Consider the following 18,096-nt stretch of genomic DNA (forward strand, 5'->3'; position numbering starts at 1 on the left):
GCCCCTTCCTGAGGTTCCTTCTACGTCTGGCTCCTCTGAGTGGGAGGGGTGTCCCAGGGAATGATCGCCACCAGGCATCGCTGCCTCTGTGGTCTTGGCAGTCACCAGGGACCACTGGGGACCTGGGGCTCCCTGGCACGGGCCCAGGACCAGTGTCACGCCAGCCTGGCTAGAAGATGCCCACCCCTGATCACACTGGGCCATGGAGGACAGTCCCAGCTGCCCACACAAGAGCATTCCATGTTCTCAGAAGTCCAGAAAGGTTGGTTGGTCTCCAGGAACCCAGCACAGGATGTTAGGTGCGGCCTTGGCTCCCCCAGTGCCACAGCACAAGCTGAACTGCAGCATCCTTCGTGCCGGATGCTCCAGCCACCAACACTTCCAGGATCACGAAATGCCGGCCAGCAAGGGCAGGCCAAGCCCCCTTCACCTCTGTCCCAGCAGCCAAGACACCAACAAGGGAGACCCTGGTGACCATGCCCAGGGCATGCGGTTATACTTCTAACAGCAGGGAGGGACTGCCCTGCCCGATCCACTCTCCATCCTTTGGAAAGCTCCCCTTTTCTTAAAAAAATGGGTTTTAAAGAAAAATAAATCTCAGTACAAAATGATATTTAGGGGAAAGACATCCTCTCCCCTCCCTAGAGATAACCTCCCCGCATCTGGCAAATCCTTCCAGGAACAGCCTACGCACGTATGTCCACACAGGTAGGTAACGATTGTGTTCACCTGGACTGTGGCTTTTCGTTGAATATATCTTGATGGCTGTGCCACATTATTGTGCTAGATCTGCCTTATTTTTTTAATGCCTGCATTCTAGTCTGTTGTGCAAATGTGCTGTCATTTATTTCACCAGTCCCCTAATATACAGGCCATTCCCGATTTTTTGGTTAGTATAAGTCAGGGTCAGCAAACTTAATGTAAAGGGCCCGATGGTAAATATTTTAGGTTTTGTGGGTCAGCCTGTGTGGCAACTATTCAGCTCTGCCATTGTAGCACAAAGACAGCCTTAGATAAAATGTAAACAAATGGGTGTGCCAATAAAACTTAATTTACAAAATCAGGCAGCTGGCCAGATTTGGCCCATGGGTTATAACTGGCCAACCTCTGGTCCCGCTAGATCCTGGCTTTGGAAAACCAATAAACAGCCATCACTTATTAAGTGTGGGGGGATGGCGGGGGGATCAGGGTGGAACGAGGATGAGGAAAGTGAGACACTTGGCTTGGGAGCAAGTTTTAGGAGGTACCAAAAAACTCAGCAATGCAGATAAATAATATGTTAATGCAATATTTATTTGTTTAGTTAGTTTAGAGACAGGGTCTCACTGTGTCACCCAGGCTGGAGTGCAGTGGTGTCATCATAACTCACTGTAGCCTTGAACTTCTGGTCTCAAGCAATCCTCCTGCCTCAGGCTCCCAAAGTGCTGGGACTCTGGGACCTGCAGGCATGCAAGTGTAAATTCAAGATGAGCTTCACAGTGCGTGGCCCACCATGCCACCTTGCCCAGCCTTAATGCAATGTTTTTTTAAAAACTCAAAAGGAATGCCAAAAATCTTCGAAGAACAAAATAGCGCTGACTCACTCTTCTCACCCTGGTTCTTTACTGTCCTTTCATTCCATTGATATTTATTGCATGACCTCCTATAGCACCAAGGAGGCAGCTGGGACCAGGAGAAACACTGTCCCAAGTCTTGGAGCCACTTTCTTGTGGGAGAACCATTAGGGTTTTCTGTGTTCTGCTCACTGAGGTGTCCCCAGTCCCTAAGAGAGCTCCTGACATTTCCTTGGTGCTCAATAAATGTTGGTGAAATAAAAACAAAGCAACAAATACATGATGGGTTAGAGAGTAATAAGGGATTTGAAGGAAAATACAGCAAAGTAAAGTGGGTGGATAGAGGCAAGGGCAGCTGTGTAAGAAAGGCGTGCAAGTGTAGTGGAACAGCATTCTTGGTAGAAGGAACAGCAGCTGCAAAGGCTCTGAGGAGGGAAACTGGCAGAGTGTCTTAGGGTCCTCTTATAAGGAGCTATTACCATTTTTTGTATCAATACTCAGGGTATGTTACATGTTATATATTTATATATGGATGCAATATAATATATAATATGTCATACTATTATGTAATTTAATCCTTACAACAGTCTTGTAGGGTGGGTGTTATTGTTCCAGTTTTTCAGATGGAGAACTGAGGTCATATGTTAGGTTGCAAGATGTAAAAATCATTAATAAACATAGGGAGATGATATTGTAACAAAGAGAACAGAGTGGTGGGGTGTGGTGGCTCATGCCTGTAATCCCAGCTACTTGGGAGGCCAAGGCAGGAGGATTGTTTGAGGCCAGGAATTTGAGATCAGCCTGGGCAATGTAGCAAGACCCCCTGTCTATAAAATTTTCTTAAGAAAAATCAGCCAGGTCTGGTGGTATGCATCTATAGTCTTAGCTACTCAGTGAGCTATGAGCCACTGCACTCCAGCCTGAGCCAGTGTGTTTCTGTCTCTTAAAAAGAGAGAGAGAGAACACATATTTATAGTTTTAAAAAGAGAGAGAGAGAACACATATTTATGGTTTCATTTTAAAAGATATTTGTCCCACCTGACTTACTTGTTTTTATGAAGCCACAACTGAGACTGGGGTGTAAGTATTTTGCCTTGCTGAGATGGGAAATTTCAACACAAAAGTTAAATATGCACAGCTTTGTTTTTAAATTAGCTTAATTTTAGAATAATTTTAGATTTACAGAAAAGTTGAAAAAATAGTACAAAGTACACTCACCTTCCCTAATGTTAACATCTTATGTAACTAGAGTGTTGTTAAAGCTAAGAAATTAATATGGGAACAATACTATCAACTAAACTATAGACTTTATTTAGAATCTTACCAGTTTTTCAACTCATTGCCTTCTTGTGTTCTAGGATCTAATCTGGTATGCCACACTGCATTTAGCACATATTATTTATTTAAGCACACAGCTTTTAATTAAATACAATCGTAGCTAATGCTTGTATATCCAAGGTCATTTAAGAATTTGAATCCTATAATTCCTACTCTCCAGTGCAAACTGTCTCTAAACCTTTCAATCCAGTCTCCATGGAGGTGTGCCTTGCTCCTGGGAATGCTGTGTTACCCATCACTCCAGGTTTTCACTTCATCCTTCCCCTGTGGGCTGCTTCAAAGGCTGGCTCCTGGCCAGGCATGGTGGCTCATGCCTGCAGTCCTAGCACTCTGGGAGGCCAAGGCAGTAGCACCATTTGAGGTCAGGAGTTCACATAGTATGTATCAATTGTTCTTTCATTTATAGTTTTGTCTCCTGTTTATATTAACTCTTACACCCTTTTTCCCAGCAGCGCAGACTCCCGAGGCCAGACGCCTTAGTGCCGCCAAGCCAGAAATCGGCCTCGCGACAGCGGGCACAGTGCGAGTAAGCAGCCGCTCAGTCCCGATTCCTGGTGGCCACCCAGTGTCGTGTGTCGCTGCCCCCACGCTCCAGCTGCTGGCCAAGGAGGAGCAGGCCTGGGACAGGACGCTGGGCGACTGTGAGGACGACAGCAACCAGCCTTGGTAGCTCGCGCTGGCGCCACAGCTGCAGCCGGGACCTGCAGGTTGAGCGCTAGCATCAGAGGCTTGGAAACCCCTTGGCGACCCCAGCAGCCCGGACCCCGGTGCCAGGGGCCTCGACTTCGGCCAAGCCCGGGGGTGGCGGCGGCGGCACACAGGGTCGGGAAGCGGCTGCTCAGCCCGGGTCGCAGCAGGGCCCTGCGCTTACGGACCTTGCGCTCCACGTGCCTGTGAGGAGCAGGCGCCGACCGGCGGTGTCCCCCCGCCCGGCCCGACCGCGCCCGGGCCGCTCCTCCTTGGCCTGCAGCTGGAGCGTGGGGGGGCGGGGGGCGGCGACACAGGACATCGGGCAGCCACGGGGGATCGGGACCGAGCCGCTGCTTCCTGGCACTTTGCAGGGTTCCCGGTAGCCCGCGCTGACGCCACAGCTGGAGCCGGGACCGCGGGTTGAGCGCGAGCCGCGGAGGCCTGGAAACCTCCGATCTCCTGCGACCCCAGCAGCGCGGACCCCGGTGCCAGGGGCCTCGACTTCGGCCAAGCCCGGCGGCGGCGGCGGCGGCGGCACACAGGGGCGGGGGGCGGCTGCTCAGCCCGGGTCGCAGGAGGGCGCCGCGCCCACTGGCCTCTCACGCCACGTGCGCGAGGGGCAGGCGTCGAGCGGCGGTGTCCGCCCCGCCCGGGCCGCTCCTCGCCGCCGACAGAGCGCGCGTGGAGCGGCACCCGCCTGCGCCGAGGGTGGAGAAGGGCCTCCGGGAACCCTCCTCGCGTGCTCTGCGGCTGGCGCCTCGGGCCTGGCGCAGCCGGCGGAGAGCCGGGCCGTCCCGCGCTGCGGCCGCCACCTGCTGGCGACGCCAACGGCCCCAGAGAGCTCCTGGGCCGGGCGCGCGGGTCTTTGTGCGCACGCGCAGCGACGTCGCCCGCTGAGGGGCCGCGCGGGCACCAGCGGTTGACTTTGCCTTTACTGGTCTGACCGGCACGAAGGCGCGGAGCTTGCTGCTTGCGGTTTCGGCCAGACTGGGTGGCCAGCCTCGGGCTACGCAGGCGGAGAAAACGCGAGGAGGAGCTGAGGTGTCCACGGACCCGGAAGGCTCTACCCGAAAGAGGCTTTCGGCTTGAGTGGCAGGATGGGGGCCACCTCCCCTGCCCCTGCCCCTGCCCCTTCGTGGGCGACCCAACCTCCCATGCCTGAGACAGGCCGCAACGCCTACGTACCCGGCGGATATGCTGTCCACAGGAAAGAGCTGGGAGTGCTCCACGAAGCTGTCTTCTTGGGTGAGCTCGAGATTGTGCAGGAGATCGCTTCCTGCTCCTGCTCTTCCTGCACCAGGGAGTTGCTGAATGAGACAGACAAGAAGCATAGGTAATAGCAACCGAGAGCCCGGGGCTGGGGCCGGGCTGGGGGGCGTGGGGGAGAAGCCCCCCTTCCTGGGCCGTGCGGGAGCCCGAGCCCTCCTGTCGCCCAAGGTGCTCGGCTTTCCCCCCTCCGCGGGCTCCTGAGACGTGGCATGAGGAAACCCTGGAGGGGTCCCGCTCCCAGGCCACCTTTGTGAGCAGCTTAACAGGAGCAAAACTTCATTTGGTTTCTGATCCTCTCCTAATCCCCCTTGTAGAGCACTGTATTGACCATTTTAAAGTGATTTACTTAACAAAAATTGGCATGCGCAACATTTTATTTTTAATGTACACATTTAATAATATATACATTACAGAAAAGTACATAATGAGAGGAATAATTCCTATAACATATCAACTTCTGGGCTAAAACTTCTTTGGATAAAATCCAACATCCACTTTCTATCAGTGGGCACCTATGTATATGTGTACCTATTAAGGGACCTTAGAAGGCAACTTTTAAGTGGGAAGATAATTCCGTGTTCCTGAATAGGAAGACTCATTTTCCCGAAAATGTGAGCTCTTTCTATGTTTGTTAATTTTACATCAACCCATTAAAATACCAAAGTTTAAAAATTTTTGATTTGCATATGGTGTCTGTCTTTTATTATTGTGATGACATTAAGAAATTTTTTGTAATGGTGTGAACAAAGACTCGCTCATCTAGATATCAACATGTGCTATTAATTTCCACAAATTGTTTACTAACATCTGAAAAGACATGTAAGTGAATGGAACAGAATAGAAAATCCAAAAACACTAAAATATAGGTAAGAATTTAGAACTTAATAATGGTCGCATTTCATATTATTAGCAAAAGATGAATTTTTCAGAAATGAAATGTCTGTTAACTGGAAAAAACTAGGTAGATTTTCTTATCACAAAACTAGTTCATGATGAAATATACCAAATGAAAAAAGTACTAGAAAAAAACCACAAATGCATATTTATAATAGATAACAATTTTATGTTAATGAAGCCCCTTCTAAGAATGACCTCACAAGCAAGCTTCCTGAAGATTGATTTAGCAAAATAAAAGTTAAAACCCCAGTATAGCAAAAAAATTAACAAAATAAAGGAAAACGTACTTGCAAAATATTTATAACATATAAATGAATGAAAATAGATCTTCATTTTAGAGAAAATTCTTTTAAATCAACGAGAAAAGAACTCTAAAATTGGGTAAGGTACATTTGTTTTTTACAGATCTACAGTTGACCTCTGGACATAGGAAAAATATTTAGTGTTCCTGGTAAGAGGACGAATTTAAGTTAAAAGAGGAATGAAATATTGTTTTCTATCCACAAAGGTTTTGAGGATGAAGTGCAGTGGTATTTATGCTGGTGATTAAAGTTTGAGTTGCTCATGACCTTTCAAATAGACAATTTGGTAGTACCACATTTTAAAAAATGTATATTTTCTTTACCCATCAGGTTCATTATACTAAAATATCTTTAGGAAATATTAATAATTTGAGATCCATACAGTTTGTTTTTCTCAGCACTGCTTAAAGTAGCAGTGTATTAAGAATAACCCATATAGGCCGGGCGCGGTGGCTCACGCCTGTAATCCTAGCTCTCTGGGACGCCGAGGTGGGTGGATTGCTCGAGGTCAGGAGTTCAAGACCAGCCTCAGCAAGAGCGAGACCCCGTCTCTACTAAAAAAATAGAAAGAAATTATCTGGCCAACTAAAATATATATATATAGAAAAAATTAGCCGGGCAAGGTGGTGCATGCCTGTAGTCCCAGCTACTGGGGAGGCTGAGGCAGTAGGATCGCTTAAGCCCAGGAGTTTGAGGTTGCTGTGAGCTAGGCTGACGCCACGGCACTCACTCTAGCCCAGGCAACAGAGCGAAACTCTGTCTCAAAAAAAAAAAAAAAAAAAAAAGAATAACCCATATAATGGATTTGAAAATAAATTTCAGTGCATCCACAGGATGGAATAATATGTGACCATTAAACGTGGTATAGACACAGATGTTTGTTGACATGCAGAGGTGAACTTTAAGATATCCAGTGAGAAAAAAATCAGTTTGATCATAAGTTTTTCCTTTAAATGCCAATCATATGAAAAGAACTGCCAGAGACCTGGTGTATATACCAAATCTCATTTAATGTAAGTCATCATGGATTGTGTGATGCCCCATTATCTTATGTATCAATAAGATAATTTTTAAAATGCTGCCAATTATAGTTATAAAAAATCATGAATTAGAAGTGGCATTCCAATGTCAGTGGTGTTAAAATGTGAAAAAATGAGCATTTTAGAATCATGGAAATATAGCTGTATCTCTAATCTTTAAAATGTACCACAGGTTAGATATTACTGTATCGTTTTACTTAATCAAAATGTCATCATTGTTAGGTAGTAGGGATAGTAATCATTATAATATCTTAACAATTACTGAGGTGTTATTTGTGCTAGGAACTCTTCAAAACACTTAGCATAGATTCTCAGGTAAGCATCACAGTGGTATCCTGTGAGGTGTCCCTACTATTCTCATTTCCATTTTATTGGTGAGGAAATTGAGGCACAGAAAAGCTAAGTCACAGCTAGCAAGCGACAGCGTAAAGGAGGATTCAAACCCAAGTTGAACTGAATCCAAAGGCCAATGTCTTTGTATTCTAATAGGCTGCTCTTTCATTAATGCCGTGAGTACTAAGAGCTAATAAATATTGTCCTATCTTCACAAGAAAATTAAGGATTTGTTTTGAAAACAGATAGAGTACCATGTGATTTAATGTTTACAATTACATGAATATGTTTTGAGATAGTGCACTACAATTTTCTAAAAAGTCCTCTCACCTTCATAGGACTGCTCTCCATTTGGCCTGTGCCAAAGCCAATGCACAGATGGTAACTTTCCTGCTGGGCAGAAAATGTGACCTTAACCCCTGTGATGGCAATAACAGGACACATCTGATAAAGGTATATAGCTGCGAACTATTTCAGCATGAGATGGGTTTTCTTTAAACCCACAGAATAAAAATGAATTTATCTCATTGAATATAACTAATAAGTGAAACCTGTGAAATGTTTATATTGAATTCCTAGAATTTACAATCTATTTCTTGGTCTAATACTGACAGGCTGTACAATGCCAAGCATAGGAATGTGTCATTCTGCTTTTAGAACACGGTGCCGATGCCAATGTTTTGGATGACTACGGCAACACTGCTCTCCACTATGCTGCCTACAATGGGGATTCATCAATAGCAGCAAAACTAGTGCTTATGGTGCCACTATGGAAACGACAAACAGGGTATTTATTTTCAAACTATTGGAAATGCCTTTGTTTTAACATTGACATAATGTAAGGGTCAATTTTCCATATTTGGAAGTTCAGACATTACCTGAATGAAAATATTTTGAAATAACTTAATTATCTAAGGTTTTACTTGAAATATTGATACTTTTAAAGAAGCATTAGAGGGTACAGCTTCTTTTATGCATTTATGGCAAATATTTGTGATAACACTAAAGGTAAAAATTTTTTTTCAAATTCTTTTCCCACTCAATTTTTTTTTTGTTTTCTAATTAGTGCAAAACAACATGGCAAAGCAAATTGACCCTGTTTGTTCGTAAAACTCAAACAAAAGAAATGCATTTCACAGAAATGGAAATCTTGGTGTTGTTGAGAAGTTCCTATAAAAAAGTGATTTCTATGAACATGGTTTACCTCTCAGTGGCAAGGCTGAAAAGGGAACAATGGAAAAGGAAAAGGAGAGCTACCAGAAATATGCAGGCCACTTTGACAATTATGTAAGTCAGGGAAAACACCAAGAAAGGTTTTTTTCATGCCCCCCACCCCAACCAAAGTTTTTATGTTTAGACCAGGAGCTCTTCAGCTGTGGGGATGATAATTCTCAGGTAGAGAGTGTTAGTGAGTGGTCAACCTGCCCAGGCATCAATTGTAGGAGGACTCTGAGGAAAGCAGATTGGTGGTGAGTAGGTGGTGATGAAGTGGGCAAGAAGAGGGAAGAACAAATAATTCATTGACTGATTATCCTATTGTGGCAGGAACAGCCACTTAGATAAGAGTCTAAACTCTGCTCTCAAAGCTAGAATGTCTTGATGGGAAGGTGGGAGAAGTAGCAAAACCAAGTTGTATTTTGAGTTTACTGGTCCCTGTTCTCTCCCTTCCCAGGAACATTAAATGGAATTTTCAGTAAATGACTCTACCTCTTACTCTTTTCTCTTTTTGGCCACATCCCCAAATGATAACAGGAATTGGCCACGTGGGTGAGACATGAGGCTAAAACGATCATCTACTGCATTAGTTCTCAGCTAGAATTGTGCCGCACAGTGACCTGGGGAAACTAAAAAAAATAATTTGCAAGTCTAGGCTCTGCCTGAGGATTTTGATTTAGTAAATCTAATACGGTCTGGACATGTATATTTAAAAATATTTCCTCGAAGCCAGGCACAGTGGCATGTGCTTATAGTCCAAGCTAACTGGGAGGCTGAGGTGGGAAGATCACCTGAGCCCAGGAGCTCCTCAGTCCAGCCTGGGCAACATAGCAAGACCCTGTCTCTAACAACAACAACAACAAAATTTCTCTCGAGATTCTGATCCACTCCTGGTTAAGAATCACTGAAGTGTAATATATGAATTCCCATATCTCAAAAACAAGAAATATCTAGAAGAGTTGGAGTTTGATAGGTGCTACTTCCTTCACATCTCTGCTTTCCAATAATACTAGCCTGACTTTTATCTGTTTCTCTCCATCCATGTGGTTGAGGAGTCAAAAGGATTATTATAGGCTTTATCTATCAGCTTACAAAATAACATCTTTCCCTTTCAACCATTCACTGCCATTGAGAGGGTCTTTTAAATAAGAAATTTACTTATGGGTGGTCTTTGAATACATATAGGCCGACCCTTTCAGGGGAGAAACACAAGAGTTCTTAATATGCCAGTCCTACTGTGTGTGGCCAGTCCTACAGTGCTAACTGCGGACACTGAGATTACTCTGGGACATAGTTTGAAAGATACTAAATATGAGAGAATCCATGTACTTAGCTAAAATTTGCTGATCCATTGTTGTTCTGTATATAATGTTTTCATATACTTATATTTAAAAATGAAAGAGTATCAATGAAGTTTCAGATATGCTCCTTGTGTTAATGTTGCACTTGAAGCTACCTCTGCCATGTGTAAACCTAATCTGTACCTGGAAATAAACAGAAAGGAACAGTGTTTTTATTAAAAGGGGTTTATGTATTTTACTCCAGAAGGCCAAGTAGCTTTTGATTTAGTATTATGCATAAATGAAGATTATCATTTTATTAAGCTTTTCTATTTTTTCTGGCAACATTCAGTCTCTCCTAAGCTATTGCTCCACACACTTCAGGAGCCACTGATGGCACCTTGTCTGACTGAATAGGACAGGGATTAATACCACCAAGAGGTTTTTCTCTCCTTTTTGCTGTGATCTTTGCCAGGCAGTGCATTAAGTCACTCAAGTAGGGTCAACAATTCTACATTTCTAGTAAGAGGAAAAATGTGTGATTCAATGGTAAAATAGGAATAAAATGAAAGGGACTTTTAACAAGTCTTTTAATATTTGCCAGTTTTTACTTATAAATACGGAGAAAACCACCCCAGCCTCCCACCAACTACAACAAAACTGGAGCCATCAAAAATTGAAACACTGTCACTAAGCATTTGGGTGGCTGTCCCAGAGCAGCTCCCCTCCATTGCCTGGGTCTGTCCCTTTTCCCTCTGAGCTCTCATGTTTGACCTGGTATCTCTTTCCCAACACCAGTTGCCCTCAGCAGTCATTTGTGTGGTAACATATTCAAGGGTCAGTGAAAGGCTGGAAGAGACTTGATGGAGGCGGAGGACACTCTAGGGTTGGAATAGAGGCAGCTACTTCCAGCATGTGCTCTTTAAGAGTTAGGAGAAAAAGATGGCCTCTAGTTAAATTTGTTAAGCCATCAGAATTGTCTACCTAGAGAGAGATTTCTTCAGTGCAAAGGTAAGCAATCTGTTGAGAAAAGTATTTCATTTTTATCTAAGTGAAATGTGTGTTATGCAAGTCCCTGCGAAAAGGGTATAAAGATGTAATAAAACCCATTACACATATGTAGGAAATACTTAGGAGAAGAGCTTTTTCGAGAAAGGTAAGATGATTATACCTTAGTAGTTCCTCAGTTCAAGTCAGGCAAAGATGTACATTTTTCATAGTTTTTATTAAATGTAATAAAAGATTCTTTCAATAAAGCCTTCTCCTTTTATCTGGCATTTAATCTTTGCTTTTACAAGACCTAGATAGTAGTTTTATTGTCACATTCACACATTTTATAGAGCCTGTCCACAGTGTTATCACAGAGATGTAATGGAAAACTGTCTCCCAAAATACTGGGAAATCTGTTCATCAAAAAAACTTTGTCTTGGCCAGGCACAGTGGCTCAGTAATCACAGCTTTTTAGGAGGCCAAGGTGGGGGGATTGCTTGAGGTCAGGAATTCTAGACCACTCTGAGTAATACACTGAGACCCCATTTCTAGAATTACTTTTAAAAATTAAAAAAAATAATCTTCACACCTAAAATTTGTAAAGGCATTGGCTATCATATTATCATTATCACCATGACATATTTATTATGTTCAGTAGAGTATTTGAGATCCTGTTCTTGGCATTTAGTGAGAGAATACTTTTATATGAAAGAGTCAAGTAAGAGCACTCTAGATGGGGACACTTGTAATATTGTTGAAATATTTTCACACATTTCATAATTTTGTTGCTAACTCTAATTAGTCAGATATTTCAAAAATTTATAGTGATTTCTGAAGTCAAAGTTAAATGAAAGAGCAATAGATTCTTTTCTTTGTTTCTAATCTTTCAAAGTCTTGTATCAAAGAAACTATGGTTGAAAACTGGCTTTAGTCTATATATATTCTTTTCTTCAAGCAGATTTTCTAAAATCTTTTTTTTTTAATGACGTTATAATTTATTTTTAAGTGATTGACTCATGAACAAATTTTAATGTTACACATTGCTAAACTTACTAGATATAGTTCAGGGAAAATTGAACACATGTTCCCTCATTATCCATGAGGGACCATAGCATGCACTGGCATCTGGTATCATCAGCACTGTAATTATAACTAATAGAATTGCTAACATTTTATTTATTTATTTATTTTATTTTTTTTTATTTCAGCTTATTATGGGGGTACAAAAGTTCAGGTTATATATATTGCCCATGTCCCACCCATCCCCCCGAGTCAGAGCTTCAAGCGTGTCCATTCCCCAGACAGTGTGCCTGGCGCTCACCATGTAGTCATACCTCCATCCCCTCCCCCTACCTCCCACCTCCCTGAGTCAGCACCTTCAAGCATGACCATTCCCCAGACGGTGCGCAACGCACTCATCTTGTAGGCATACACCCATCCCCTCCCCCCATCCTCCGCCTCAGTCTGATATCCAATTGGTATCATTCCCCAATGTGCATTTAGGTGATGATCAGGGAAACCAGTTTTCTGGTGAGTACATGTGATGTTTGTTTTTCTATTCTTGGGATACTTCACTTAATATAATGGGTTCCAACTCTCTCCAGGAGAACCAAAGAGATGTCGTATCACCATTATTTCTTATAGCTGAGTAATACTCCATGGTATACGTATACTACAACTTACTAATCCATTTGTGAATTGATGGGCATTTGGGTTGTTTCCACATCTTTGCAATTGTGAATTGTGCTGCTATAAACATTCGGGTACAGGTGTCTTTGTCATAGAATGACCTTTGTTCCTTTGGGTAGATGCCCAATAATGGGATTGCTGGATCAAATGGTAGGTCTACTTGAATCTGTTTAAGGTATCTCCATAATGCTTTCCACAGGGGTTGCACTAGTTTGCAGTCCCACCAGCAGTGTATGAGTGTTAAAATCTTTGTATTTATATGAATAAAGAAATGTTAGTAATAATACAGATAGCATAATATTTTTAATTTTTTGCCAATAGAATTTTCATAAGACATTATGACAGTAACACTTTCTTCATGTATGTATTTAAGATTTTGTACTGAAAAATTAATAGCATAGAACATGCCTTAAAATTCTAGTTTTCAAAAACTGGAGAGTGGAAAGTTCACTTTAAGGAAAAATCCACTGAAATTTAAAAAATGATTAAACTTTTTTAAAGAAGAGAGTGCTGCTAAGAATGACAAAGAAACACATTCATTGCAAAATATGACTTGAATTATTTAACCTTTATATTAATAAGAGGAAACATCAGTCTTCTGAAATGGTGTCTATCCAATAGACCAATATTAATTGCATTTTTATCAGATTAATCTAAACAATTACACAAGATGTTCTTTCTCTGTTACATAAACTTAAAATAAGTAGGAATTTTATTTTACTCATCTGAATATCTTTTTATTTAAGCAATCTGAAGTTAGCTCTAATCTGTGAAAATATTCCTTAATTAAGGCCACATTTTATAAGCAATATATTCCCATGATAATTTCTCTTGTTTAACTTAAATATTGTAAGTAATGTTTGTCTTATTTCAGATACAGGAGTTGGGAGGAAGCATAACTAGAAACTAGAAGAAGGTACGTTGCCAAAATTTATTAATTAAGTTGAGATCAGTTGTTGATTTCTGAAATAAACTGTAAATAGCAAGTGGAATCCCTTTCTGTTGCTTGCTAATAGATACTATATTAAATATTTTTTTCTATACCACGCTGTTTTGGTTACTATAGCCTTGTAGTATAATTTAAAGTCTTATAAGGTGATGTCTCCAGATTTGTTCTTTTTGCCTAAGATTGCTTTGGCTATTTCTGCTCTTTTTTGGTTACAAATGAAGCATGGAATTATTTTTTCTAGATGTGTGAAATATGACATTAGTACTTTGATGGGGATTGCATTAAATCTGTTAATGACTTTGGGTAATGTGGATATTTGAACAATGTTGATTCCATCCACTCATGAGCATGGGCTGTTTTTCCATCTGTTTGTGTCATCTGTGATTTCTTTCACCAAAGTTTCTTAGTTCCCTTTGTAAAGGTCTTGCAACTCCTTGGATAAGTATATTCCTAAGCATTTCATTTTCTTTGTAGCTATTGTGAATGGTATTGAGTCTTTGATTTGACTCTCAGCTTGGCTCCTTTTAGTATATACAAATGCTACTGGTTTGCGTACATTGACTTTGTAACCTGAGACTTTGCTGAATTTATTTACCACTTCGTGTTGGTGGAGTCTTTGGGTTTTTTAGATTCAAGATCATAGCATCAGCAAGAAGCAGTAGTTTGTCCTCTTTCCTGATTTGGATACATTTTATTTCTTTATTTTACCTAATTGCTCTGGCTAGGACTTCCAGTACTATGTTTAGTAGAAGTGGTGATGACCATGGGCACCCTTGTCTTCCAGTTCTTAGTGGGAATGCTTTCAACTTTTCCCTATTCAGTGTGATGATGGCTGTGGGTTTGTCTTATATGTCTTTTATAGTTTTGAGGTATATTCCTTCTATGCCTGGTTTTTTGAGAGTTTTTAATCATGAAAGGGTGCTGGATTTTGTCAAATGCTTTTTCTGCATCTACTGAGATGATCATATGGCTTTGGTTTCTGCTTCTGTTTATGTCCTAAATCATATTTATTGATTTACATATATTGAGCCATCCTTGCATTCCTGAGATGAAGCCCACTTGATCATGGTGAATTATTTTTTTATGTGTTATTGAATTTGATTTGATAGTATTTTTTAAGAATGTTTGTATCTATATTCATAAGGGATATTGGTCTGTAGTTTTCTTTTTGGTATCTACCCAAAAGAAATCACTTTATCAAAGAGACACCTACACTTAAATATTTACTGCAGCAAAATTCACAAGTGCAAAGATGTATAATCACCCTAAGTGCCCATCAATTCATGAGTGGATTAGTAAAATATGGCATATATACACTATGGAGTACTACTCAGTCATAAAAAGGAATAAAATAATGTGTTTTGAAGCAACTTGGATGGAACTGGAGACCATTATCCTAAGTGAAGTATCTTAGGAATAGAAAAAAACACCACATTTACTCTCTAATAACTAGGAACTAATTGATGAGAACGTATGGGCAACAGAGAGATGTAAATGCCATTGGAAATCAGGAAGGGTCATGGGGAAGTGGTTCTTGTGATGTTATTTAGCCTTACCTCTTGCCATTTACCATACTCTGCCCCTTTGCTCTAGCATCTGGTCAACCTAAAGCACCTAAAATTCCCCAGTGTTCTTCTTCACCTCCAGCTCTTTGCATTGGCTTCTTTCTTTTATCTGCCATACTTTCTCCCTGTCCTTCGGGTATCAACCTATGTACTGTCTCCATGAAAAAAAAAGAAAAAAAGAAAAAACCCTATAATATTGACACAAACATAGGATGTGTTCCTTCTGTGTGTTCTTGTACTGCCCTGTTTTATCCCTGTCATGGTATCTATAAGCAGTATGAAAATGGGCTCTTTCTGTGATTTTCAGGTTATAGTATACAGTTGTTGAAGGGTGGACTGTATCTCTGTCTTGTAATTCCAGTGCTGGCCATAGTACCTTAGCACAGGGTTGTAAAATAAATGAATAAAGAATGAGAACAGCAGAAGCTCTGCTGCTTTACTACAATGATATTAATAATTAATTCAGTGTGCAACTATGGGCAAATCATACTTAATAGTAACTTTGCAGTGTATATACATATTTTTCATTCTTACTAACACTCCTAAAATTCTCAACTCCTTTTTACTGACTTACATTTAGTTAGCTATGTGTGAGTATCTTTTAGATGAAGAGTATAATTATTTCTTTTTCTTTCTAGCTGCTTTTGAATTTGCATCTGGATCCCACGTATCCTCTCCTCTAATCTGCTGATAAGCTCAGTGTAAATCAATATCTACTTTGAAAACCACATTAAAATATGTACCCATTTTATGGAAAAAAAATCTGTAATCTAAAAAATAATAAAATGTTATTCCTGGGCTGTTGACATGATATTTTAATTGTTTCCCATTAAATATATCACGTGGGAGAATTTTTATGAAAGGCAAATAATTTTGTATTACATAGGCCTGATGGAAATTTACATAGTGTTTTAAATGATGTTTCTTGCCTTCCTTAACTTTTCAGTGAAACCAGTGTTATTGAGTTTTAGATACTCAAACTGCCCTCATGTCAGCTGTTTAAGCAGCCAAACAACCAAGTTGTCATTAATATTTTAGTGGACTTAAGCCATGGGTTATTTTTATTTTACAATTTTCATCACTGTATGTAGTGATAGATTTAGATTTAGACAGACATCAATTTGGTATAGTGGTGCAGCGGTCATTGCCAATGTTTGGACGTATTACAATTATTACAGTGCCATGAAACTTCTAATTTTGAGCACTGATTTATATAGATCTTTCGTTATGGAAAAAATCACTGGTGGGATTATTACTTCATTTCACAGTTCATGTTTATGAAAGCATTTATCCTATTCAAAGTTCTGCGTTAAACAATGCTAATGATCAGATGTAGAGCATGACCAAGTAGTAATAGTGTGTCATGAGCAGGGGTTGGGTGATAACCTTTTGACTCTGAGGTTCCAAAAAAAGGAAACAATTCCATGGTATTAATTGAAGATCCTATGACTGGGATGTACATCAGTTTTCTTATTTAATTCTTGTAATAACCTTTCTGAACATTATTCAGTTAGTACCAATTTGATGGTGAGTACATGTGGTGCTTATTTTTCCATTCTTGTGATACCTCACTTTGAAGGATGGGCTCAAGCTCTATCCAGGATAGTACGAGAGGTTCTACATCACCATTGTTTTTTGTAGTTGACTACTCAGCCATAAAAATATGTTCCATTGTCTTTAATTACACTTGTTGAGGCACAGGATCATTGCTGCTGTCACTGAGAGGATGTCCCACTGCACAGAAGCTTTCTCAGGGCCCCCTTAATGCCCCTGTTCCTCAGGCTGTAGATGAAGGGGTTCTGCATGGGGGTGACTACAGTGTATGGGACCGAGGCAACACCCCTGTTGGAGAAGCGTGTGTCCACGTGGAACTGAGCTAGACCCCAGGCAGGTCCCACAGAACAGGCAGACAGCTGAGAGGTGAGACCCACAGGTGGAAAATGCTTTATACTTCCCCCCTGCTATTTAGATCCTCAGGACAGAAAAAACAATTGGAGAATAAGAGAAAAGAATCTCAGCAAGAGGAAAGAAGCCCATGACACCATCACAATGTATAATATGACATTATTGATGAAGGGGTCAGAGCGGAGAGCTGGAGGACCTCAGGGAGCTCACAGAAATAGTGTGGGATTTCAGTGGCTGCACCAAAAGAAAGCCACAACATGGTCAATCTCCGAGGAAGGGCCCCCAGAATGCTGACAAGCCCAGTGTGGACAAGCACCTGGACACAGAGCACTGGGTTCATGATGACTGTGTAGTGCAGCGGGTGACAGATGGCCACAAAGTGGTCATAAGCCATGACCATCAGAATTAGATTGTCCAGAAGTCCAAAAACCATGAAAAAGTACATCTGTGTGAGGCAGCTGGCACAGGTGATGGATTTGCTCTGTGCCTGGATGCTCCACAGCATCTTTGGGATGGTGGTGGAAGTGAAACAGATGTCAGAAAAGGACAGGTTGGAGAGGAAGAAGTACATGGGGGTGTGCAGGTGGAGCCTGAGATAATGGCCAGGATGATGAGCAGGTTCCCAAAGACGATCACCAGATACAAAGACAGGAGCAGCCCGAAGAGAACAGATTGAAACCCTAGCTTCTCGGAAAGTCCCAGGAGGAGAAATACTGGAAGCCCAGTGTGGTTTTCTGGTTCCATTTAAAGGAAATTTCTGCAAGAGAGACGAGAGAGAGAGAGAGAGAGAGAGAGAGAGAGAGAGAGAGAGAGAGAGAGAGAGAGAGAGAGAGAGAGAGAGGCAGAAGCAAGGCAAAATTAACCACCAACAGGCATTTCAGAACTGTGGTCCATATTTGCTGGAACCTGATGTATTGATAAGATGATGCCTTTGCTTTAACGACCTCTTCTCTTCTGTCTGTCAGTGTGGGGTTTCCAAATGCTGCCGTCTCCTCCTGTGTCCCTCCTGCTAACTGGAAGATCTAGACACAAAACCTAATTTTGCACCCAAAGCTGACTTCATCTGTTCAACTGCCCTGAC

General features: G+C 41.6%; 1 protein-coding gene and 1 pseudogene across 1 annotated transcript; one reads left to right on the forward strand and one right to left on the reverse strand.

Moving 5' to 3' along the window:
• Nucleotides 1–4,172: 4,172 nt before the first annotated feature.
• Nucleotides 4,173–8,090, forward strand: LOC123636772 (ankyrin repeat domain-containing protein 62-like). The gene is made up of 3 exons (XM_045549341.1): nucleotides 4,173–4,914; nucleotides 7,761–7,875; nucleotides 8,037–8,090. Exons 1-3 carry the CDS (start codon nucleotides 4,679–4,681, stop codon nucleotides 8,055–8,057), a joined length of 372 nt encoding a protein of 123 aa, XP_045405297.1. The 5' UTR covers nucleotides 4,173–4,678; the 3' UTR covers nucleotides 8,058–8,090.
• An 8,735-nt stretch (nucleotides 8,091–16,825) lies between these two features.
• Nucleotides 16,826–17,759, reverse strand: LOC123638259 (annotated as a pseudogene).
• Between the last annotated feature and the right edge of the window lie 337 nt (nucleotides 17,760–18,096).

This window comes from Lemur catta, chromosome 1, assembly GCF_020740605.2.
Source record: "Lemur catta isolate mLemCat1 chromosome 1, mLemCat1.pri, whole genome shotgun sequence".
NCBI classification, from domain to species: Eukaryota; Metazoa; Chordata; class Mammalia; order Primates; family Lemuridae; genus Lemur; species Lemur catta.

What these genes read in the sequence shown, in the direction of transcription:
- LOC123636772 (XM_045549341.1), top strand. Translation starts at nt 4,679, where the DNA reads ATGGGGGCCACCTCCCCTGCCCCTGCCCCTGCCCCTTCGTGGGCGACC. An exon ending in GAGACAGACAAGAAGCATAG is followed by an intron (nt 4,915 to 7,760) that starts GTAATAGCAACC and finishes TCACCTTCATAG; the next exon opens with GACTGCTCTCCATTTGGCCT. An exon ending in ACAGGACACATCTGATAAAG is followed by an intron (nt 7,876 to 8,036) that starts GTATATAGCTGC and finishes TAATACTGACAG; the next exon opens with GCTGTACAATGCCAAGCATA.